We start from the raw sequence: 25,395 nt of genomic DNA, 5'->3' as shown, positions 1-25,395 counted from the left end.
TGTAAAATGGCTAGCTGTGCTCTTAATCCAGGGTGCAGATACCATGGTGATAGTTGTAAACAGTGGTCATGTGCTGAAGGTTTAAAAAAATTTCTGCTCTATTTAGAAGTGCAGGTTCCACTCACTTTCTTCAAACTGTAGTTCTTGGTGGAGTAGGACTCAGTGGAAACAATTTGCTTTTTTCAGTCTGGAAGTTCGGAGTAGTTAATGGTGATTCTGGCTGAAAGTGGAATACAAATTACTTACGAGTACCCTTCCAAGCTTGTTAATGAATGAGCACTTGCACTTGTTTGTGAGGTTGGTATTTTCTTTGTTGTTGTATAGATATTTTTTCCTGATGTAAGCGAAGATTTTAGGCATTTTGAAGGCTCTAATTATTTTTCAACTATCTATCAAAAGAGAGCAATTTAACTTCTTCTGGTTTCAGACTACCGTTAACCCCAAACAACAGTGAAATAAAAACACTTGCTTAAAAAGCAATCACAACTCCTCATTTGCCCTGCATGTGTAATTGGAACAATTTAATTCTTAACTCTAAGAGGGAATAGTTTTCAATCTTGAATTTGTAACACCAGCATTAACACCAATCTGTTAGTGGATGGAGATTGGAATTGGTGCTGCTTTTATTTGGGAGGATCTGCAGAATTACTTCATGAATTGTGTATTTTCTGCTCTCTTAGCTTATTGTTTGCTAACTAGTGTTAGTTATAGTAGTTTCTAAGATTTGCTTGGATTTCTGCTTAATAGAACTTGGTTGCAGGTGACCTGCTGCTGCTTTGGTTTTCAGACAGGTCTCTTGGGGCATAAGGGTACTAATGTAAGGTTTACCTGGATTGCCCTTCTCCCCTCCTTTTCCAATTCCCCCAGATTATCTTGAATAGAGCAAAGCATGGGTAAAGAGGAATTGGGGATATCTCCTGGAGAAATTTTGGTTATTGTATCTTCTATTCCACATACAGTAGAAAACTGCTGCAGTGTTTAATAGGTGCTTTTAATAGGAGGTCATCAGAGAGCTCTATAGTAGCTTAATGTTCTGGCCTTATTACTAGCCTCAGCTGAAATGGAAACAGTATAGGTGGAGAAGGCTGTCAGGATCTGTACCTTGTCCTTTCTTTTCTCTCCCGATCTCCCTTTCACCAACAAATGTCAAGATAGCTCTTTCTGACTCTTGAAGAATGTAAATAAATCTTATGATGAATCTCTTAAAACTACACGATAGTTAAAACCAAAAGTTATAGTTGCAAAATACATCTGAGTGGCTACTCTCTGGTCAAATGGCAAAGAATGTTTTAATGTAGAGCAGAGAATACTGTGAAAGCAAAGCAGTTTTCAGGACAATGATTATTTGTCCTTAATAAGCATTATGTTTTTATAGGTTCAGTTTATCACAGTTAAAGTGACAGGCAGGAAAAATAGCTGCAAAATTACATTTGAGAATTGAAATTATTTGATGTTCTTTTAACAGCAGATCTTTTTTAAAAGTGGTCTAAGAGGCTCTGTTTCCACAGCCTCTGTGAATTTTCTGTGTACAGCAAGACTTACAAAATAAGCATTTTTATGCAGGTGAAGGGGTAATTAAGTAGCAAGTGTGTACTGATGACTTTTTTTCCCTTTCCTAAAGAAAAGTTGGGTTTTCTGTTTGCACTTCATCTCAGAAGCTAGCTTTCAAATGGCATGGTAGACAACTGATCCATGCTCCTCTCTGCTCTCCCTTCCATGGTGTTTGAGAAGTCACTTGTATTTGCAGAAGAGAGGTAGTGCAGGAAGGATTTAAAAAAAAAAAAAAAAGGATTACCACATTTTAAAACAGGTTTCTTTCCTAAAGCTTACATATAGGGTCTGCTGTTGTTTTTGTTGTCATTGTAATAACTCGTTAAGTTCTCTTTTTTTGATTACACTTGAGAAATACAGGTAGGCTATGGTTTAGATAGAAGGCTGCTTGGTGTATGGATTGAAGACTGGAAAGTAGGTGATAAAATAGGTGCAGATAGAGATACGACCTTTCAGTCAAAATTGTTGCCCTCACTCAGGAAAATTTGATGTGCAGTAATGATACAGCTTTATAGATGTTTGCAGATAATTCCTCCCAAATAAAACAAAAAGGAAGGAATAAAATCCTCTGGAAACAAGTAAGCAATGTGTCTTTGACTTAACTTTAGTTTATGTGCTTGACTCTGTCTCAGTAGAATTCTAATATACTGTTTCCTTGGCAAAATCTCAGGTTCTAAAATGGTCTTCCTTTGGGGGAGTTTAGGCAAAATTTTCTACTCCTTTCCACCCCCTGCAACGGTGAAGATCTGCTTATGTCTTTGAACACTTGGTGGAAAACCTCAAGCATTTTCAGCCATTACCGCTGGATGTGTAAGGATGAAGTCATAGCCACAACCTAATTGTCAAATACTAGCTTCTTGTTGGGTGTATTCATTTAGGTGGACCTAAACTGACTTGGAATTTGTAAAGCTGTAGCCTTCCTACACACTCTTGAGGACATCTTGCAGCAGGTGGAGATAAACATGCAGGAAAAGGTCATGGCAGAGATTATATGGCTGACTCAAAGTGTTTTGTTTAGAATGCATTGCAGAAATACTACTGTTGCTTTTAAGAGGAAGTGAAAAACATTTAAGTTACAGGAAAAGACATGGTGTTGACCTTGAATGTGATACAGAAGAGCATGTTAATGGGTTTGAATTTAAATACCTAACCAAATGAGGCAAATGTCTTTCAGTCCAGAAGACAAAGTTATTTGGGTCTAAGAACTTGGTTTGGCAGGACTGTTGGTGCAAATATGTGGGTAGGGTTTTTGTTTTGGTTTGGGTTTTGTTGTTTTTTCCTGACAGGGAAATTGCCAACTAATAAAACTCATCTTGGCTCCTTCTGTTTGGGTCCTCTGCCTCTACAGTTCACTGTAACTGTCACTGGAGAGCAGTATGACTGAGATGACATTGGAGTGTTTGGGATCTTCTTTAGAAGTTCTGCACACTTTATTCAGTTTTCTGATCTGTTTTGTCAAGATGACAGTGACAAGAAGAGCTCTCAACAGCAGAGGATCTAAGCAGGCAAACCACAGTCTGTTGGCTCTAGCCGTTTGTGCTTCAGAGCCTTTTCTCAGTAATTAAGAGTGGCAGGTTGGGATAATCCCTGTCTTTCCTAAAATTTTTGGAACACAAAATAGAGCTCTGTGAGGTTCGGGCTTTGAGTTGATGTGCTCCTGTTTTGCCACACCAGAGACCCTGTCTTTTCTTCAGTGTCTCTAGGTTAAGAAGTTACTGTTTTGTCCAGGGATGAGACCATGTCTTCTGAGGCAACTAGGATGAAGTCGTATTTTTTCCCAGTCCTCTCATTCTATGCAGGGCCAGTGAAGCAACAGGAGAGACTGGCTTGGAACTACCTCAGTAGATTCTACCTAGCCCATGTCATCTGACAGAAAGGGAAGTGACGCTCTTGTTCTGGCCAGAACCATCTTGGAGGGAGAAGATAATGTAACGTAGAAAAGTATTTTGTAGCTTGGTGCTGCAACCAAATCTGTGACAGCAGTTAAATACTTTGGTTTCACCTGTAAACCTGTTCATGTCTTCACCTTCTACAGTAATTACTAAGGTTGTCCCTTCCATCAAAAGCCAGCTTCCCTGGAACATGAGACATGGAGTGAATTCTCAGTAGGAGTTTTGGCATAGCTTTGGCTTACATGTTATAATTTATGCCCTTGCATGGTGACTAAGTATGGTATTAGGTTTTCAGATAAAATCAGAGGTAACCACCACCACCTAATTAAAACACTTGAAAGGCTGCTCTTTGTAAAGATAATTTTTAAAAGTTGCATTCCCTGAAGGAACAGCAATGAAATAAAAGGGTTTGAAGTAGAGAATTTTGATTATGTGTTAGTCCTTGAGAAATGCAGTAGCTTAGGAGCAACGAGAAGGAAATTCTGTGTAAATGTTGTTTGTATATCATTGTTGCTAAATTCTTTGTATTAAAACTTACGAGACTTTTCTCCAACAAAGTTGGCCATTCTGAGGAAACAGGTACTCCCTGGGGACCATTTTCTTCCCTAAAGATCTTTGGAGAAGATGACTTAACACAGGGTTGGCTTGATCTCAACTTTGCAAGGCCAGTTTCTGTTGTTTTGTCTGTTGGGAAGCTTCCAGGAGGCTACTAAGATGTTAGGTGGCTGCTAATCTGCTTTGAACTTCACCCTCATCTTCTCAGAGAGGCTGCCCCTTTACAAAGGCAGTGTGGATCAGACTCTGTGGGACCTCAGTACTGTTGTCGTTAGCTAGGACAGTCCATCCTATTTTTTACATCCTATCCTTAACTTAGGGACAAAATCTTTTAATGCATCATAATGAACCCGGCCTACACCCCCAGTGTTCTGTCAATAGAAGTAGAGCCTGGAGGCTTTGTTACTAACTGTGAACGTTACCACTGTAGGCGGTGTTGTTGCTATGATGTTTAAACATCCTGCAAGTTTGGCATTTTACTTGTGTCTCAATTTTTTTTTTCTGTAATGGCAGGTTTTCTTGGATAGTGAACATATTAACAACTTTTTTGGCATTTGTTGGGGTAGATTTGAGTCACTAATGCCTCTTAATTTTGCCGTATAGCAGTTACACTGCAATATTTCAATGCACCTGGCAATCCGGTTTGTTCATTTTACGTTTTGTCTCAGCAATACCACAGTTTTAACTGGCTTTTCTGTGTTGGTGCAAGGCAGGAATGTTTCCAATTTTTTTCTGATCCATTAAAACGGCAGTAAGAATGGGTGATTCCTCCAAAGAGTCTGTTTTGAACAGATAATTGGCTAGCAGCTTATGAGCTATGTTTATTTTATGTATCTGAAGCTCCTTCTTTGTATGATAATTTCTGTTGTCCGATACAAAATTGTAAGCACTGTTACTGCTGGAGCATCCTAAGATACTGCCATTGTATTTTTACGTTTTGTTTTGAACCCTGTGATGATGACACTCCTTCAGTTGCTACAGTTGAAATTCTAATTAGCTGATGATGCTTCATTGAAGATTATTGCATTTTATTATGAACGTTATACTGTAGGCAGAAGGTACAAGGAAGTTTCTAGTTTTAACTAGAACATCTGTAAGGGCTGGAAGACACCATAGTAAACTCCAATATGCTGTATTAGCAGGGTTTGTGCCTCTTCTTGTAGGAGCTTGACATTTCAAGAAAACAGGTTTAATTCTTGTTAGTGGTTTGCAAAATTGTTCTGAAAGAGTAACTAGCAATACATACCTTGAACCATGTCATAATGAAACACAGAGGTTGGAACTTAGTATCTTTTACTTGAAATTGCATGGGGTACAGTTTTGTGTATTCAGGGTGCTTGTGAACGTTTCAGACTGCTTTGTGAGTGTTTATGCTGTGGTGGCTTGTTAGCTAAAGTAGTGGTGATAATAAAAAGTTCAGGCACTGATGTTTTTGTCAGGTCAGCATCTTAACTGACATGTAGGTTCTGGGTTTTTTACAATTTGAAAGTGCAATGGGGAGAGAACAAATGTTACTGGTGTGTGTGTTGTTCGTTTTTTGTTTTTTTTTTTCCCCACCTACTATCTTCATGTGGAAGCTGTTGCATTTTTTATTTAGTCAGTTTTACTTTGAAATTTACATTTTACATTAGTGAAAACCCATTAAAATAATTCCTAAGATGGATTAAACATTTGCAAGTACATTTTACTATGTGCTGTGGCCAGTGGGGGAACTCAATGCATACTTAAGTATGATTTAGGCTGTGGTTTCACATACATTTCTTGCAATGTCACTATGAGCTGGAGTCACTGTCAGCAGCTTCTTCCTGTCTTTGCCTTACTCCTTTACTTGTGCCAGCAGAAGTGGGGTTTTCGTTTTGTGTGTGGCCTGGTGTGGTGATGTGGGTCAAGGAATTTACCCAGTGAAAGATGGTGGTTTGTTCCCCCCCCCCCCCCCCCCCCCCCCCCCCCTTCTCCTTGTTGGGTCTATTCCTTGATTCAGTTCAGGATATAAGACCACAGAGAGTTTTGGTGAAACTTGAGAGCTTAGAGTAGGGGGCAAAAATGAGTGTCAGTGGCTGGTGCCATCCTCTGCAGCTTCTGCTGCTTCCCTGATGCTGAAAGTAACACAGATGAGGTCACGCCTGTAGGTATGTTAGCCTGAGGTGCTATGGATTTCCCAATCTTAATCATAAGCCATTAATGGAATACTTCATTACCTTCTTTCTACTAATCTGTGCTTATGCTAAGGCAGCAAATCTTTGTCTGAGGAGGAGTGGGGAGTCCCCTTTGTATCTGGCTTCCTAGTCTCTCCTAGCCAGCTCTTAAATTACATTAGGCCTGGCTGTTGAAGAAGTTTTTCCAAAAAAACAAGATGGAAGGAGGAAACAATAACCATCCCCTGCCACCCCAAACTAAGAGGAGGAAGAAAAATACCTGACAGCAAAGTGTCCCTTTCCCCCAGGTGGCTTTTTCAAGGATTTGGTTTATGTGATCTAGTTTTGCATGTAAAGAAGACCATGTAACAGCCTCAGTGGGCAAGCTTCTTGCTACTTCTGTCTTTTGCTGGTTGAAAAAAAGGAATGTATGCTGCCCTGCTTCCTGAAATATATCCCGTTTGGCTGAGAAGATGGAAGGAGAGTTGTTCGCTCTTCAGCATCTGGTGTTCCTTAGGTCTTTGCTGTGGAGTTCATGAAATAGCCTGATGCTCAAAGCTTCATTGACACACCACAATGCAAGGTAGTAACAGCTGCTTGAAATTGGTCAGTGTCTGTGCACTTAACTATCCATTGCAGTACAAACTGTAGAGGTAGGTAAGGAACAAGTTAAGGTCATTTGAAACTCCCTTTTGAAGTGCAGTGCTCATAGGAGAAAACCATGTCTTAATCTGCATAAATGAAATGTAAGAGTTCAGTTTGTTCTTAAATAGAACTTGTGAAGAGTTGCCAACTTTAAAAAGGGTGCAGTTTAGCACTGGAGTTTGTCTTTAAAAATAGTTGCAAGGCTAGTAATTTGTATTTAACTGCAATAACAAAGATGCTTATTGGTTATAGGAGCCACCTTACCTTTTCTCTTGAAATGGAAATTTTAACTGTATGATCTTTATGCTGAACTGTCCTTTTGCTTCCCTTCACTTCCTTCTTCATGTGTTAAGAGAAGTTTTTCCTCTCTGAATTTTCTCTTTCATACTATTAATGTTTAGAAGCTTTTTATAATCATACTTATCCACCTTACAAAGAATGAATGCTTTGTTTAGAGTTTATAAAGTCATCATCTTTGGTTGATTTGGTAGAGGAGATGTCTGTAGATGACTGAAGGATTTCTTTAGTGCTTGTGTATACTGCCACCCCAGTACTTCCCTGTTGCCTCTGCCCTTACCCACCTGTACTCTGCTGCGTGGTGTCTATTTTGTCCTGTTTGTGCTAGATCCTGTGTAAACTTACATTACCAGTCAGTCCTAGCTCTGAAAAGTTTTTTCTTAAATTATGATGCAAAAGCAAAAAAAATGGGAAGGGGAAGAGTGAATGAGAACAAAGATGTGAACATGTGGTTTCACAGGCTAAATAGGTACATAATTATAGTGTTGCATAATTGTCAACCGAAGTGTTCAAAAATCATGATTAACTTCTGAATCAAAAGGCTTAAAAAATAATAATAAAAGACACTAGGAGATAATTTTGAAATTCCATAGTTATTTGCCTCTTCTAATACTTTAGGGGTTTGCAGTTTTAAAACTGTCGTCTGCAGCTAAAAAGAGAAGCTTAAAAATAATCCAAAGGCCAAAAACCAGACAAATAAAACTTCACTGTTTTAAATGAGAAGCCCAACAAGTAGAAAACCTGAGAAATTTAAGAATGGGATTATTCTAGGAAGACTTTTGAAGATAGCAGCAGCTGCCCATGCTAGCATCAAGATGTTCAGCTCTTTCAAATGGTAAGCTAGTAGTGAAACACAAACCTGGTGATAGTAAATGCTGCTGGGATCATAATGGCCTGTGGACCATCAGACATTTTCCTGTTTTCAAATCCCTAAGAGGAGCCAGAAACAGCACATGATGTGGTTGGCTTCTGTGCTGATGACTTTTTCTTCTGAGGACTACTGAGATACTTGTGATGGTGATAGGGTAAAAACCACCCAAAGGACATTGTTCTCAAGTGAGAGCCCTACCTGGAATCGCCCTGAGGAAGTGTTATAAACATGGCAGAAAGTTAAATCTAAATTTAAAATGCCTGTCCACTTCTACGTCGGGAAGTAATTGTTAAATTTTGTAACACTCTATAGTGTCTAAAAAGGAGATATACTAAATATTTCTCAACTTGTGTTCTGTCAGCAAAGGTGATTTAGGGGCATTACTGGAACAAAGAAACAGGGGAGGCTTGTGGGGAGCTATTTTTAATAGTTCGCACAAGTACCACAAATGAAAACCCAAAACTGGGAAGGTGGAAGCTCAATAACTGAAAATCCCTTTAACGCTGTTGTCTGTTACCCAGTGGAACACTTTAGTTCAGTTTGTGGAATTGGTGTTGTTAGAAGTATTTCAGGAAGATTAATGTCTTTATAAATCTGCGAATCATACACTGTAATGTTAGAATACATCAGATATAGCAACAGATCCTTTCCAACTCAATTATCTATTACATGTAAAAGAAATTCAGAGCTCATGTTTAAAGCAGAGACCAAATTTGTAAATGTCAAGAAAACTAAAAGTTATGGCCCCCACAGCAAATACTAAGTCATCCCCTAGTGTGCTTGATTTTTTTTTTTTTGTGTTGCCGTATATACCAATCAAAATCTTGCCTTAAAATATATATGTTGTGGCGGTTATAGTAGCTGTGGGGAACTTCTTTCAAATAAGTGCCCTGGTGCTTTGAAGGCATTGAACTGATTCATTCCATGCATTTAGATACTGGTGTCAGTTATGCATTCAGATAAAATGCTTTTACTTGTTGTAGTTAATGCCTCAATTTGTCCAGCTTGCCACCACATGTAATCTGTGCGAGATTTATAAAACTTAATGTGAAAGGAGTTACAGAAATGTTAGGTATATGTTAATATTTGAAATCCTTTATGCTATCAGTAAAAATTGTATGTGCCATGTGTTGGCAGTCTTACAACATTGTAAAGCTTAACGTTTGGAGAGTCTTTACAAACTGGAGCTACTATGCTTCCTAACAGTGGTGGTTACAGAAGACTGGAAAAGGGACTTTCCTTGAAACCATGCTTTAGACTGCATAGGTGGCATTGAGGGAGTGTGACGGAAGAGACATCCTTTCTTTTCTCCCATCCTACCTGCTCATTCAATTTAGGAGCACAGGTTGATAACCATGATCTCTCTTTCAAATTAAAATGTGGCATGAAAAAAAAAAACCAAACAAAAAAACCTGAACCATAGGTTGGTTTGGAGTTTGAAGTAAAAGTTTTTGTTTCGCTTTAACTGTCCCTGAGCAATGTCCTGTTCTGAGGAATGCTAGATGAGATGGCTATCTTCCCATTTTGTTTTTTCTTTTTTAAGTGGAGAACTTCAAAAATCAGAACTTGTTTTTCTGATTAAAAACACGAACATCCATTTTAGGAAATGTAGTTTGTCATTTAAAAAACATAACTGTAAACTTATGGGACCTTGCCAACACTGTACTTGCCCCTCTTCAGGAATTACGTGGATTATTTTTTTTTCTTTGGACGTGGGTATCTGACATGGTTACAGGAATATGATTACTTGTGTTGTAAATGGTAGTGGGGATCTGGAAACAGCTGATCAAAACTAGATGTCTGTAAAATGCTTTCCTGCTTTTTGTAAAGAATTTTCTGTGACAGAGTTGCACATTGCCAGCAATCTACTTGCTAGCTGAATTAAAAATTACCTAATTTTACTGTGACATTTCTCAGACTACTTGATTCAAGTTTGCAATACCTGTACTGTTGTGGTACTGAAGTGATTGATGCTGACAGTCAAAATGAAAGAATTTTAAACAAATATTTCTTAGGGCGGTCACTACTTAAAAGTGAGTGCCCCTTGCTGGGTGAGACAGCATGTATTGGGTAGATGTTCACCTATAAAAGGGTAAAAACTCTGTATGTTCTAGAAAAGTATTTTTGTATGGCATGTGCTCAGAAAACCAGAGCTAAATTGATGGTGTAGAATAGGGATCTGTGATGAGAGAACGTTACAAAATGGCAGAGCGTGAGTATACTTTATCTGGGAATTTGTTGTATGCTGTTGGTGACACTTGCACTTGACATTGTTCAACTAGTTTGAGCTCTTGGGTTTAACATCACTTTTAAAAACTTCTTCTGAAAAAGAGGTTTGGGGATAGCGAAGTGTTCTTTAGTGCTTGTTGTTGCTCTTGATGTTAGTTGCAAAACAACTGGTGTGTGTTTGGAGGAGGAGAGTTTGAGCAGCGGCAGATTCGTGGCTGTAACAGAGCCACAGTCTGGGTGCAGAAGTCTAAAAATGGGTCGCCGTCATCCTCAGAGTCACAAAACGGTGTGGGTGGTGTGATGGGAAGGAATTTACTGCACTGCACCGTCTTCACAGCTTTAGAATAGGAACCGTGTGGTCTCAAGAGTGGCAGGGTTATGTGAATGAAATGTGGAAACTAAGGTTACGTGCCCTTCAGAAAGTCTCCCTCATTTTCTTCAGATTTGTAGAGATTATTGGAAATCATTTGCATAGCAGATGTAGCAGGCTGTCACTGCAGCTATTCTTGGCCTCCTCCCTCCTCTGGTTTTCGACCTGCTTGTTTTGAGCCTTTTCTTCACTCGGACGGCCAGCTTGGTGTGGCAAGGGCCGTGGCGGCTGCATTCGCCCTGGGCCCGAGCCCAGCACTGGCAGCAGTCAGTGCCCGGGCCGCGCTGTGTGACCAGTGGCACCTTCGGGATTCGTGTGGAAGGATCATCCATAAAAATCTGGTTTGAAATCAGAGCCGCTGTAAATGCGGTCCCTGTGTCTGCCTGTCAACACGCGGGCTTGGGGAGAACCCGCGGAGATGAAGGCGATCTTCGGGCCGTGAACGGTACTGCCCGAAGCACGCCCGCTTTGCAGTACTGGGGGCGAGTTCCTCTTCTTCTGACACGCCGTGTTCGGTAAGGGTGACAGTAACTCGCCGGTCGCTGCAGCCGCTGCCGTTTGCTTTCCGCCGTTTCTGACGGAGAGTCGCCGGCCGGGGAGAAAGCCCCGCAGCCGTAAACCCGATTTCGGGGGGCGGGCGAACAAGGGGTTAAAGGTGGAAGGGGCCGAGGCATTATGCAAGCTGTTAAGTAAAAAGGAAGTGCATTACAAAATGCTGAGCTCAGTAGTCTGGCTCCCGGCCAAGCCGTTGCTTTCTTCACTACAGCTGAGGGCTTTGTAAGCTTCCCACCCGTGGGTTTGTCTGAACTGTTGAGGAATGCTGCCGCCGCCGCCAGCTGACGTCAGGGCGGGCGGTTCATCTGAGGGCCAGGCGGGCTGGCGGCGGCAGCGCGGGGGGGGGGCGGGGGCGGGGACGCGGGCCTCCTCGGCCCGCCGCGCCTCCCAACGCCCTCTTCTCCCTGAAGTGCCCTCTTCATCGCCCCAAAATGCCCGCTTCGCCCCGCCGGCGTCCTGCCGCCTCCCCGCCGCTTCCCTCCCCTTCTTTGACTTGCGCCGTCAGACCGGGGCCTACGCTATAGAGGCCAAGTTGCCGTTTAACTGAAAAAAAGTAAGTGCCGTGTCCCCCCCAGCCCCCACCCGGACGGCGCAAGTTCTGCTCTTGTATTTCGTTTTTAGTGCTGCAGCTGAGCCGGTGAGGAGGACGCAAAAGATCGCCTTCACCTTTCACGATTTCAGGGTTGGTGAGGTTTGGGAGGCGGTGTGTGTCTTCCACCATCAGAGCTCCTTCCTGGCCTGTCCTGTAGGGCACGGTAGCTGTAAGGACACCACGGTGCCATCACAGCCCCCTTTTTCTTAAATTAGGGGAAAATTTGTGTAGAAGAGTATTTTGGGGGTGTTAAGCTTTCAGTTAAAAATAAGTGAAATTAGCCTGGTTTTGGATTTGATCGCTTTCCGGGTGATGTTCTCTTCAGCTCTATAATCAGATTCAGTGTGGATCTATGGTTCTTCATTATTATGAAACAAATAAAAAAAAATCCTATCTGGAAAATATGCAGGCTGAGGACAAGAGACAGAAAGCATGTTTCACCGTCAGCCTTACTGGCAATATAGGTAAATGGAGCACTACTTAAATGTTTTTTGTTTTAAAGTCTTTTGGGAGAACTGTTGGTTGCAGAAGCTTCTGGGCTGCCTAGATACCTGCTAAGCAGGTCCAGGCCGCTGTTTGAAGCTGCTCCCTTGTCTTTTTTAAGTTTTTTTGGGGCTACCTTTCCTACTATAACAAGTCTTGTTGCTTCTCGTCTTCACTAGTAAGTCTGCACAACTTCTGGGGCAGTGTTTGTCATCACAAGTCTCTGGTCAGTGTGTACTTGTCACTAAGTCTTGTATAAAACAGCTTGATCCTGTTGAAAACTAGAGATACGGGTTGCAGGACTCCATTTGGAGTTTAAATATAAATACACAAAGGAACCAATTTACTAATGGCTCTATGAAGGAGAGGGGAGATGGAAAAAAACCTCAAGAGAAGCCCATTTCTCTTTGCTCTCCCACTTCCTATCCTGTGAATGGTATTGCAGATGTAGGTGGTGTCATTATTGTTACCTGTTCCTAATAATAAAGACAAATGAGAACAGTCATCAGACTGGAGATGACAAATTTGGAAACTGTTAAAAAATAAAATTGTTTGTGCAAGGCAGGTCTAGTTCATGAAATTGTCAGATGGTATTGGGGCCAAGTCTTAAGCGGAGCCGAAAAAGACCAGATGTACTAGTATGGAAAATACCTTTTAAAATTTGTTTGGGGCATAACCTAGTCAGTGGTTGGGGCTTTAGGAGTCAGAAGAAGTGAATTTCTTCTGTACTACTGAGGTGCTGCATGACTCTGAGTGAGTCACTCTGTGTGTGTTGCTTTCTCCACTATCCTTTTCCTGTCTTGTCTGTTGGAGATTATTACTAAATTTCATGACTGCTGCCGGACAGTGCATACCACAGTGGTGCCTCAAGTTCTGTGTGGGGCATCCGGGCAGTAGTAATACAGTAGTGTGACTACGAGGAAGCCTCTGGGTTGCCGCTGTGAATCAGACTAGTTTTATACCTCTTGTTCCAGCGAGCACAATCTGGGATTTCCTCTTGAGCTATAAAATGACTAAGTCTAGTTAAATGCAGCATAGACCATATAAAACAGGAGTTTGGAGCTTTCAAGCTTCTTAAATATTGCTGTGTATTGAATAGAAATAGTGTATACTGGGTTTAAGCCATGAGAGACTCATTGAAGTTCATTGTCAGAGGTTTAATTTGATGTGTGGAGATGGATTAAACTTCAAGGTTGTGGATTTTGCTAAAATGTCTTTGTAGGTGTGCGTGTTTTTTTTTTTTTTTTTATTAAATCTATGAATTAACATGGTACAAGCAGCCTTGGTTGTGTTGGTTTTCATGGGTGTTATGGTAGATAGTGTACCTCGTATTTGCTGTTTCACTTCTCCTTTTCAGGGTTTGGTTTTTCAAGGTGCAGTGCATTTGCTCTTGTACCTCGAAGTCCCTCATCACTGTGACTCATAATGAAAGAAACCTAGAAGCAGTTTGGAGACAGAGAGGCTCTTCGCCTGTAAACTAAAAGGAAATGTATCCAATAACGTATCCACTAAGAAATGCTGTGCAGCATAGCATTTACTGTAATTCTGAAAAGGACAGAAGTGTAGAGCAGTGCTGCAGTACCGGTACCCAAATGACATGTTGTTTTCCCTTTGTGCTGTACTGGCTGATGGTCCTGTCTTGTACAGGTCTTGTCCATCTGTACTGATGCAGTATTAGCAATTCAGTACAATGTCAGTGTAAGTGTGCAGGAACAAAACAGCAAAATGCTTCTGAAAAAGCTAAAATAATGTAGTAGGAACCCCTTTGCAATTACAGGTGTTGTGTCCCTCTGCTAATGGGCAGAGAGTAATAGTCAAAAGAAATCAAACTCCTGATAAATGCCATTGTGTGTACTAGCTGCTTTCCCTGGGTGATCCTCCTTTCCTTGACAGAGTATTAAGTGCCATGTTGGTTTTTTTCCTGTATCAGTTATTTGGGCAAAGGGGTACTTGGGCTAAATTTGCATCCTCATCTTGAGTTTTAATAGTTACAGAAATTTGAAACACAACACGTCCTTGCCTCCCTTTTTTTCTAGAGGTGTTAACTAAAGGGCAATTTCACACAGCACTTCTACACAAACTACTTTAGCAAGGGCTGTGATTAAGACACCACTTTTTCTTCCCCTCCTTTCCCCCCACCAGGTCTATCTTTGGGGACTGCTCATCTGGTGAACTGCAGCCAGAGAGCTGAGAACAGAGCACTCTCACAGCTGGTGGATAAATTAGGAATAAAAAATTAGGCAGCTATTTGATTAGGTAAGACAATAACACTCAACAGAACTAGTTTCCTGAGTACTATGAATAGCCAAAAATAATTTGTTTTTCAGTGCAGCAAAAGGCATTTCTAGTGATTCTGAGCAGAACTTTGCAGAACGTGAATGTGAAAGTTTAGCAAGTGTCCTGTGTCATGTCCCTTGCAGCTGTTTCTTAGTTTTCATGGGGTGGAGATGGAAATGCCCTTCTAGCTTTAAAAAGTCAAAGTTTTTTTGTTGGTGGTTTGTTGGATTTTTTGCTCTGTCCCCTCTGGTTTGGTGAATCAGGAGAATGAAAATCTCTCTTGCTTGACACTTGGCTTGATGGGATTTGGACATGGTAGCGGGGACAAATAAACAACCTTTCTGTCCCATCCCATTTGCTGCATATCACTTCCTTTTCCATCTCTCCTTCCCCAGACACTTGGCAGCTTTCGCTTCAAGTCTGCCCAGCATCCCATATTGTCCCTACACCAGGATGTGAGCCATAGTGACAGTGTAATTGGTGCCCTTTGCCAGGAGATCCTTTGGGGCTGCAGGAGTCTCAGCTGAGCAGCAGCGAGGATGAACTGGCTATAATGTCTCTGGGAACACCACACCAAACGCAGTGCGTGGCTCAGAGCTCTTCCGCACAGTGTAGATTTGACTGCGGTTGGCTGGCTTGACTGTTGTAACAGCTATTTAAATTTTTCTCTTAATGCTTCTAATAACAGTAAAATAACTGTATCCACAGGGGACTGTAGCTAAATGAGCGAATGGAGCCTTTTCTTAAACTTCTGTTAAAATGTCTTTTCAGTCCCCATAAAAAGTTTTTTTGTGAACTTTGAACTCTTGTAACTTTTTGATTGGAACCTTGATTTGAATCTTCTATCTTTATTTGAATTTTGATTTTGATTTGACTGTAGTCCACTCTTTTAGCTTATTCTGCAAATACAAACTGCATTTTATTAACTTTAAGATGTAAATGGCACAGCTCATTGTGCTGAGTGTATCTTTTGTCTGCATACCAAAAGCAAGACACCAGTTGGTGTGGTTTGGATGTGGTTGGCCTGTGCTAGTACGAGGCCCAGAGTTAGGAAAAGCTGGATCCTGCTCAGTTAGAATTTGGTTGAAGAGATTTTGTGTCCTCTTTGTTGTTAACTTCTTCTTATGGCTCAAGTACGGATGACTATTTTCTATGAAACATGGTATAACACTGTTATAGCCGTGAAATGTATTACAGAGCTTTTTTGCACAAGCTGACAAATTCCTGCAACATAGGGTGGTACTTAAGTCACAGAGATACTGTAATAGTACATTGAGATACAGTGTCAGCTGCATTTCTCCAGTGCTTTGAGATTTGTTGTATCTTTAAGAGCAGACTGGAAGAGTATAGGCTTGGTTTTGGCCGATTTCATGAAATTTTGAAAATGTCTCCTGAGGCTATTTCAAAGTATGCTCTTTGAAGTGATGGTTGCTGCACAGATCCTTATAATTGACATGTTGTTGTAAAGCTAACTGAATTTAAAAGTAATAAGGAGAAGGATTCACAAGTTTTGACATAGTTGCTCCTGGCTGTCTAGAATTACATGGTGGTTTTAATAAGAGTTTATTAAAAACTTATTAGCTGCGATAATGTAAAAGTACAGTATCTGGCTTTTCATGCTGATAACGGCATACTCTAAAAGAATAATTCCTCTGTGTTCAGAAGTAACTTCTGTGGGCAACTCTGTACTAAAACTCTTTTCCGTGCATTGATGTTTCAACAAATAACACAAATAACAATTACAGGAAAGTGACAAAGCAGCATTTTTATAAGCAGATTTATGCAGGTTTGTTTTTTTCTTTGCTCACTGCTCTTGTCCCTGTTTTGGCATAAAGCAATGAAACACTTTTTTACATCGACAGGTGGAAAAACGAAGAAAATTTTGACTTCACTTGCCTGTGTAAGGATCTGTTGTCTGAAATTTTTTGTTGCCTTCAAAACAACAGCTGTTTTTATAGTAGCAATTTACAACTGCATTTACTATGAACTAGTGCCTAGCAACATCTAGGCAGTACTTTTGCTGCTACAGATGACTGTGTCCCAGAGTGTATGCTATCTAGTTGATTTTTAGGTGAACGTTGTCTGAGTTTGAGTCTTGCCCTGGCTGGTAGTGAATTGTTACGTATCTATTAGATACCTGAGCTGTTGGGGATGCTGAGTCTGAAATGGTTCTGACTGTGAAAGAGCAGAGGAGGTTATTCTTGGCTGAAAGGTTTGGACAGTTCTTAAGTTGTTTTTTTATGGTGAATGTGGCTTGTTCTCCAGAAATACAAATTTCTCATTGGATGAAGCATTAAAAACCAAACCCTGGTGAGGGTGATTCTTTTTGGCAAGTGGGATGTTTCCCAGGGAGGTTGCCAATATAAACACCGTGTGTCTGTGTGTGTGTGCGTGCGTGCTACCTTGGGCTCCACTGGCTTTTCCAGCCGCTGTTGTGCAGGCTGCTGGAGTTGAGCTGGTGGGAATTACTGCCTAAAGTTACAGTCTCTTTAGCCAGCAAGACCTTCATATGGCAGGGAACATTATCTGCAGTTTGTCTTCCTGCTTCCATCTACTGGGAAAGGGAAATGAATGCAACACAGCTGAACAGATTTCAGAGAGCTAGAAAAAGCAAATGAAGGTATGAGCTTTTGCTCAAACTGTACCTGTTTGGAATAATTTGAGTTCAGCTTGATTTGTTTTTGAACATTATTTATGGGTTTGTGAATGTTTTGTAAGCTTGTAAGGTCTTCACAGAAATGCAGTTCTTAGTTTAGCTGATGCTAGTTGTGAAGATTTGATGAGAACCATAGGTGCTTTCAGAGGTGGAGAGTGGAAGGCCTAGTGTTAGAGAACCTGGTCCCAAATACTTACTGTTATGTAGTTTAAAAGCACATAGGCTTTGTTTATTTCTTTTAAAAACCCCAACACTTATAAATAATTTTCTTTGTGTTGTGAGTGGGGACGTAGTTTATTAAAATCAGGACTAGCAAGATGAGCAGTATTGTGCTAATGATTGCAAGTCAGTGCAAAGCACGCTTGGAAGCTGTTGCTGTGACTGGGGATTTCACGTTGTGAGTATTGGAGCTTGTCTACGTGGAGGGGAGGGAGAAAGTTGTATATGACATGCCAAAAAGTATTTCTTCAGTAATTAAACAGTATTTTCATTTGACACCACTTCAACTACCTGCTTAATTTGTGAGGTTTAATTAAGATATAGTCAGCTTGTGCTGACATGGACATAAAATCAATGCCTAGTTTGCCTGAGGAAAAGGCTCTTTTTCTTTTTGGGGTCTGTCTATGTCTTTTTCTCTTTCTTTTTTTCTTTTTTTTTTCAAGAAAAAATCATTAGCAATTCAGAGAGCAGAAGCAAATAGCCATTTTTAAAATTCATGTCCTCAAATGTTAATTTGATGCTTTGAGGCATAAACGACCTTTCTAACCAGCCCAAACTTGTCAAACAAAGGAACGATAGAAACAAGCTGCTTTGTTCTAATACAACAGGCTGCTTTTCAGGGAGAATTTCAAAACAATTCTGCCTCCCTCTTCTCAACAACATTAAATTAAACTTTGGCCTGTGCTACATTTGAATTTAGATGTGTATGCATCATTGGAGAGATAGTGATGGAATCTAGACAACCTGTGCAAACTGAACCATAGGCTTCAGCTCCTGAAGCCCAGGGCAAGTGAATAATGCTTTCATCTGTAGCTACCCCAGCTGGTATTACTTAGCACTGGAAAAGCAGTTAGGTGTGGGTCAGAAGCTGAGGGGAGGATTAAAAGGGGATTTCTTCTTGTTAAAAAACTGAAGAGTAGGGGGAAAGGGGGAAGGAGAGAAATAAAACCACCACCACCACTTTTTGAAACCTTTCATTTAAGTGTTTAGATTGCTGTATACACCTTGGAGGTCAGATTTAAAAACTAAATATAAATCTTTTTCTAGCTACTAGTGGTTTTGTTGAGACTGAAACTGTGTAAGTATATGCTGTACAAATGGCAAAAACACTTAGTGCTTCAGTGCCAACTCTCTGTCATTATCAGATTTACGAGATAAAAGAAACACATAAAAGGTCAGCGTGGAAGATATAAGGCAATATAAAAAATGAATATGTCTTTATACAAGGTAACGCATTCTTTTTTTCTGCCTCTTCCCAAAAGGAAGTTAAACTAAATTTGGTACTTGAGTACCATTCTTCCCTGCCAGCTGTGCTTGTATCATCTGAAATAAATCTCTTGAAAGAGTGACATGTTTCTGAAGCCACCACCACAGTAGTAAACTTTTTCTCTAGGATATAAGTAGAGTTCGAGTAGTAATCTGGTGTTGGTGTTCTTGTATCTTGTCTATTTTTGTCTTATTGATATCTTTTTTTGTCTGTGCTCACTCATTGATCTGCATCCAAAAAAGGAATATCTAATTCTTGAATTTGTTCAAACTCTAGAAAGACATCCTTTAATTGTTCACTATTTTTAACATTACTTACCTGTTCAGAGATGTGCCTGGCATGTTCTGCTGTATAATCTGTATTGGCTTTATCTAAAGCACAATCCTGCCATAAGTTTCCCACCTGGGTGAGAGGAGGCAGCACTGGTCATTTTCAAATACTCAGCAGCTGAGCAGTATCATAAAATCTCAAGATCATGTTATTACTGCTCATTAATACTTGGTTACCTGAATCTTTTGTGTTAGGGTTTATTTTATCTTAGGGATGAAAAATGCAGTGTATTATGAAAACATTTGAGGAAACCTAATGTGGTTCTTTCAGCTTTTGTCTTTAAATGATTTTCTCAAAGCTGTTTTGTATAAAAAAGGAAGAAGAGAAAATACTTAACTTCTTGGTTTCTCTCTTTCCCCTAGTAGATGGTTCATATATAACCTCTAATGCTAACTTTTCTGACACTTCAGGATCCATTCATGAAGGTATTTTACTTTGAACACCCAGGTTTCCATGTGTATTGCACGATTTTCTCACATAATTGCATGGTGTTGGGTTTTTTGAGTGCTTATGGATGAAATGTATATACATTTTGTTCTTTAAAATTTTCTTTTTGCTTTGATCCCAACAAGAGGAAGCTGTTCTTCTGGCCTGAAATCTTTTATAAAGCACTCAAGTCAGCTGAGGCTAAAACTTGGCCAGATGCTGTACCTCTGTCAGTCATGGTAGACCAGAACATACCACTTCTTACAGGGACTGGGGTTATCTGACTCTGGAGAGAGGAGAAACAAAAGTAAAAGCTGAATTATTGCTTCCAGAAATACTGAATTCTTCCTAAAACGTCAACACGTGAACAAACTGTAGGGGGGACAATTCTGTTCTCTGGATGAGAACAAAGAGACCCTTCTTTTCTACTATAGTGTCTGCAAAATCAGCCTGCAGAGCTGTTCTGGACAGTAAAGCGCTTTCTAAGTCTGCAGTCTTCATTCAGATGTAGGAGTGAGCTGTGACTGCCACAAGGAATGCATATGCATGTACCAAACTCATACAGAGTTGCTGGTGGAAAACTTGGGCCAACAGCACATAGCTCAACATACTGACATAAGTACGAACAACACTTGTTAATTATCCCATAGCTTATTAAGTTTGCAGTTGATTCTGGTAGTTGATCCAAATTGCTGTCAGACTGTATTTTCTTGCACACAAACACATGTGCTTTTGCTTTAAATTGGTACAACTATTTTAATTCTAGTTGTACATATTTTAAGCAACTGCTAGATTCTTTTATGTTTGGTTATTTGAGTACTGAAATGACTAAGTATCTGAATGGAGCTTTAGGTGAGGTTTTAAGCACAGCAGAACTTTAAAAAAAACTTCTGCTGTAATTACACTTATCACTGGCTTTTATCCAGCCAATGTTTATCTCCTTTGCAAGGCCAAAGCCTTTTTTTAAAGATTGGAATCCTCTATATGCTGTACACCTATAAGATATCCACACAGTAAGCTGCTGAAAATGCTTCTTCAACTGTTTGGCCTTGAGTGTGTTTTGTGCTGCCATGACAACTCGGTCACAAAGAGCCTTGGGTTTGTGGTTTCCAGGCTTGATTAATACAATGTAGTGTAATTAGGAATAGGAAAAACCCCCACAGGCTCTTTTCCAATTTAAATATTCCCGCTGCTCCCAAGACTTCCCCAGCTTTCATTGTGCATTGTTTCAGATTAGTCATAATTGAAATATTTATTTTGTTTAGTGCGATCCAGACACTGGGAAGAGTCCCTGGAATTTATCAGAGCTTTCAGCCTCTGAACAGCATGGTTTTGGGGTCTCTTTGATAGGGTTGTATGATTTGATATGCACCCTAAGAACAACCTGAGGTACTAGCATAACAGCATTTCCACATCGTACTTTTATAGCACCAGTGCTTATCCAGAAGAGAATTACAGATAATACAAGAAAGACTACTTAATTTTGCTCTCGACACATTCTTCAGTCACTGTTGCTTCTTTCCTGTGCCAGTGTAGATGGGAAATGAGTTGAAGAACATTAAAGCACTGAAATGGGAAAGAAAGCAAAACGCAAAGCTATATATTTAATTTTTCTAGGTACAATGGTAACTGGTTTGGCAAAGTAGTTTTAGAGTTTTCAATTTTTTAATATGAATTGTAACTTAACCAAATGGCATTACTTAATTTTTTTGGCTATAGCTGCTGTAGAAATGTGTGCACAGCTACTGTTTTGGTAAACAAAGCCTAGTAGCCAGATGGCAGTAATATTTAAAAACTTGAGCGATATGGTTTAGGAAGCATCCAACTGCAATGTGCTTTGCCTAGGTACCTTAGATGTAGTACACAGTGGAAGACTTTAAATGTGTTATCACTGCAGTGGCTTGAAAGAACAAATAGGCTATTATGTAGAATACAAATAATGCTTATTAAACTTCCAGTTCATTTTTTTTTTCTCTGATAGATGATCCAAATTGCTGTCAGACTGTATTTACTTACACAAACAGCTGTGTTCCTGCTCTTAATCAGGATAACTATTCCAAACGTAGTTACGCATATTTTAAACAACTGTTAAATACTATGTTTCAAAGAATTTCTGGTTTCATGAAAGCTTAATTTCTTTAATAGGTCCTTTCCTCAACCTTATTCCATTCCATCCTCCTACTTGAAAGGTTCCTACTTGAAAGGTTCAAACTTGGTACATTTGGCTAGCTGCTGTATGACTGGAGAACTGCTGTTGAGGGAAGAAGGTAAATAGTTTTCTTGCAGGATGTGGGTGCCCAGAGTGCTCTGTTCTTCTTTTTACATTTTTAATCAGTTGGGTAATTGTTTACCATGGTGCATAGAAATAGTCAGCTTAGTGGTTTTGCCTAGTTTCTAACAGTAGCCTATAGGCTAGGCTGGAAGATTCTTAGCGTTAACTTAGCCACTGTCAAATTTAGTGGGAGATAATGAATTGGATCCAACTCTTGGAGACACAGGTATGGGAAAATATGATCCTTGAGGTATTAGGCAGTAAAATAACTTTTTCTAAGACATGAAGTAAGTATCATCAATAAATGATGGCAGACTTTATTAAAAAATGGGGTAGGTCTTCCTGCAAGGCTGCCTGCCTCTTCCCATCTCTCCACATGTTTTGATGTTGGAAAAGTGCATTGTGAAACAGTTGAAGCAAACAACCCGGAGAGCTTCCCCCCCTCGCCCCATCCTGTCTAGACTGCCTGTTTCTCATGCACTGTTCTTCCTTGGAGCAGACATTACTCACAGGTTGTGCTGCTCACTCCTCCGTGAGCAGCAGTGTGGGCTCTTTTGCTTTCTTTGTTTGGAGTTCACCTTTTGCTGGTGTTGGACATCCTTGTCATGTGCAAGCTTTTTACATACAAACTTCTGCTTTTCATGGTGCTGCAAATAGGAAGCAGTTTTTGGCAACTGCAGCCTGACTCTCCTCTGGGGCTGGGAGAGGCTGGGTGTCATACAGGCATTCCTCCAGGATAGCTGTCAGCCTTGCCGTGGCTTAGCCCACTCTGCTGTCACACTGTGCCTTCACTGCCTTTCCTCAACATGACCCTGTGCAATCCATAATAAAGGGAGAAATGGATTCTTCCCACCCCCCCACCAGAGCAGATGATTTTTGTGGATTAGGAATCTAAATAATACACTAGTGCTGCAAGCATTAGCTAACTGCTTCTGGTGTGTTGGAAGCTTTTTCTCTGCTGTTTGAAGTGGTGGTGGAGTGGGTCAGTGGTGTGCAGCATCCAAGTGGTGTTGGAATGAGCAACTTCCTTACAGTAGGGCCTTTGGAGTCCTGGGGAAAACAAAGCAAAACAAACTTCATTAGGTCTTTGGTGGCACAGGTACTTGCTGAGATTACAGTCATTTTCTGCCTCTTCATTACCCTTAAAGAACAGTAAGAAGGGAAGTTTCCTGTGCTTTCAAGAAAGGGGTTTTCTTACTGGAGAACTCCAGGCCAGGAGCTCTGAATCCAAACAAATGTTCTCTTTTTATTAAGGCTTTTTTCTTGCTTAACAGGTAATTAAGCAAGAAAAAAAAATGGTTAAGTAGTTTGTTTTCAGTAAGTTCTACTCCTGATTTCAGTATTAACTCTGAAAAAATAACTACAAGTAGTATTTGTTTGGGGCTGGTCAGATTGTAGAACATCTTTAAAGTAGTTATTCCTTTTCTTATTAAACCACCATTTCATTACAGCAATAGAGCCTACAAATGTCATCAGAAACACTTTGTTTGACTATAAAAAATGAGTTCGTATAAAAATTCCCTGTCCAAATGTGGTAAACAATAAGGCTACAGGGATAGCTAGATCAAAAACAAAATACCTGAAACTTACCTGAAATAGAAATAATGCTTGTGGTTTTTCCAGTGTTCACTTGTTTGGAAGACAGACTGAAGAGAAAATACAAAGGTTACTTCTCTCAATATCCTGGACAACTGGACAATTTTTTTTTTTTTGGTTTAGATTTTTCCAGAAGTGATTTATTACCCTGCTTTAAAAGGTGGTTTCTTCAGCTGTCTTTTGTTTTTCATGGTCTAGAAGGTTTGGAGTTTGCATTGCCCTCATGCAAAAAGCAAACATCACCTTTCAAAACAAAATGTGTGGACTGTGACATACTTACTCTTAAAAAGAAAATAAGTTCTTTTTTTCTGAGCAGTTTTATCTCTGGCAGGGATATTTTAAAAGCATATTAAATTTGAGAAACCAGAATATAAATTCCATTTCCTACTTCATGAATTTTGTGTAGATGAATAAAAAAAATAAAAATATATTAGCCTTTTTTAGAAGAGTCTTGCTTCTGCTTCATGATTTTGGTATTCAGATTGTTTCTCTTCATGTGGACTACAAGAGGTTGTCTTTGTTAAATATGCCTGTGGTGAAAACAATTGTTTGTTTGTTCTGAATCTGGCATAATACATTTGAGAAATGAGTCTGCTCACGCTCACAATAGTTGTGACAGTCCTTCCTTACTGATGGGGTCACCATTGCCTCATCTTGAGAGGTGTTGATGTGTTGTTTGAATAGCTTACTGCTTTAAAAAGAGAAACTTTGTATATTCCCATAACAGCACAAAAAAAAGATTAAAATATTATTCTTGTTGCTTTATAGAACATCTTATGCAGATCCAAACTGGAGAACATTAACTAACAATTTTCCTGTTGTTCTGATTGCATACAAACTCTTTTGTGTGTGCGTTCATATGTGCGTAAGGGGCAGGATGTTGGTCTTTCCTTCTTGCAGTTCCTCCCTGGTACAGTCTTCTCAGCTTCTGCAGTCCGTACCCTGATCAGCAATGCATAGCAGGCAGCAACCTGTTTCAGCCTGCTGATTTCTGTAAGCTGTCTGGCAATGCGGTGATGCTGTGCTTTACGAAATTCTCAGGGCAGTGTTGGGGGCACATCAGAGCAGTCTGTGTGTGTTTGGGGTGAGCAGAAAGGCCCAGTCCACTGGTGTCCTTTGGTCCTCAGGAATGAGGCTTGTGTACTGCGTAAATAAAGGAGGGATAGGAAAGCCTTGGGCATCCTTTCATATTGAAACAACAGCTATTTGACTATCCCATGCTTATAGCAGATAAGAGAAGACTAGATTGAGGCTCTGTCTGGCCAACAAGGGTTGTCCCTGCCAACTTATTTCTCTTCTGTAGGTCTATTTGTAGCTTGTAACAAGGAGAATGGACTGGTTGGGATTTTGTTCCTAACATCCTAAAGCAGCCTGTTGGGGTACTTCAGTGTTGTCATAGCCCCCAAATCTTCCTAACATCAAAGTGATCTGAAAACTAATTCTAGAGCAAACGGCTGCCTGCGTAATCCTGAGTGTCTAATTGAGATAAAGCTTCTTTTAGCTAGGTATATTGGAATCTCCTTTGCCTTGCATTACATTTGCCCTCCAACAGAGAGCAGATTGATTGCTCCAAAGCAGGTTTAAAGTAGTGTTTCTCAGAGGGCATCACTTCAGTAATGCAGAGTAGATTCATTACCTTTACTTGGGCTGCTTTGGAAGTACATAAGTCAAAATCTGAGCTGGGAACCTTACATGCCAGTGCTCACTGCCTTCTAGACTAGATGGCCAATCATTCTGTCACCTGGAATAACCATGTTCATAATCAGTTTTCCCTGAGTTAGATGTGGGAAGGACTGATGACACTGACTTAAGAAGACATTTGGCATAGGAACATATTGAAGACTTTCCTGAAGGACGTGAAACGTCTTACATATGCTGGTCCAACACTTGATTCCAAACCCCTAGTTTCTCTAGTTTAAAACTTTGATTTTTTTCCTCTGAGGTAGTTTGCTGCTGTGAACAAAATGATTAATAACTGTATGTAATAGAACTTAATATTACTGCTTCGAGTGTCCTCTAGTAGAAAGCATAAAACCTGTGTCAAAGGCCACTGCTGTAATACAAGTATTCATGTTTCCAGTGGCAAGAGTAGCCTGGAGTAGGTTTCCTACCAGTTGTTCAAGATATGATTCCGTTTCCTCTTTCCTTTGTATCAAAACAAGGTAAAACTGTAGACT

The 25,395-nt window shown here is 40.2% G+C and overlaps 1 protein-coding gene across 3 annotated transcripts in view; it reads left to right on the top strand.

Moving 5' to 3' along the window:
• The window catches only part of ZSWIM6 (zinc finger SWIM-type containing 6), a 111,886-nt gene that overhangs the window by 23,273 nt on the left and 63,218 nt on the right, over positions 1-25,395 (top strand). Inside the window, exon 1 of one of the 3 annotated variants that reach the window (XM_052775657.1) lies at positions 12,866-12,928. The exons of the other annotated variants lie outside the window; for them this stretch is intronic. Coding sequence (XP_052631617.1) covers positions 12,919-12,928 — 10 coding nt within the window. The 5' untranslated portion in view covers positions 12,866-12,918. Of the gene's footprint in view, positions 1-12,865; positions 12,929-25,395 lie in introns of those variants that run through there. 3 annotated transcript variants of the gene reach the window in all.

Source organism: Harpia harpyja, chromosome Z (assembly GCF_026419915.1).
Source record: "Harpia harpyja isolate bHarHar1 chromosome Z, bHarHar1 primary haplotype, whole genome shotgun sequence".
NCBI lineage: Eukaryota > Metazoa > Chordata > Aves > Accipitriformes > Accipitridae > Harpia > Harpia harpyja.
This window is presented reverse-complemented; position numbering and strand designations above follow the sequence as displayed.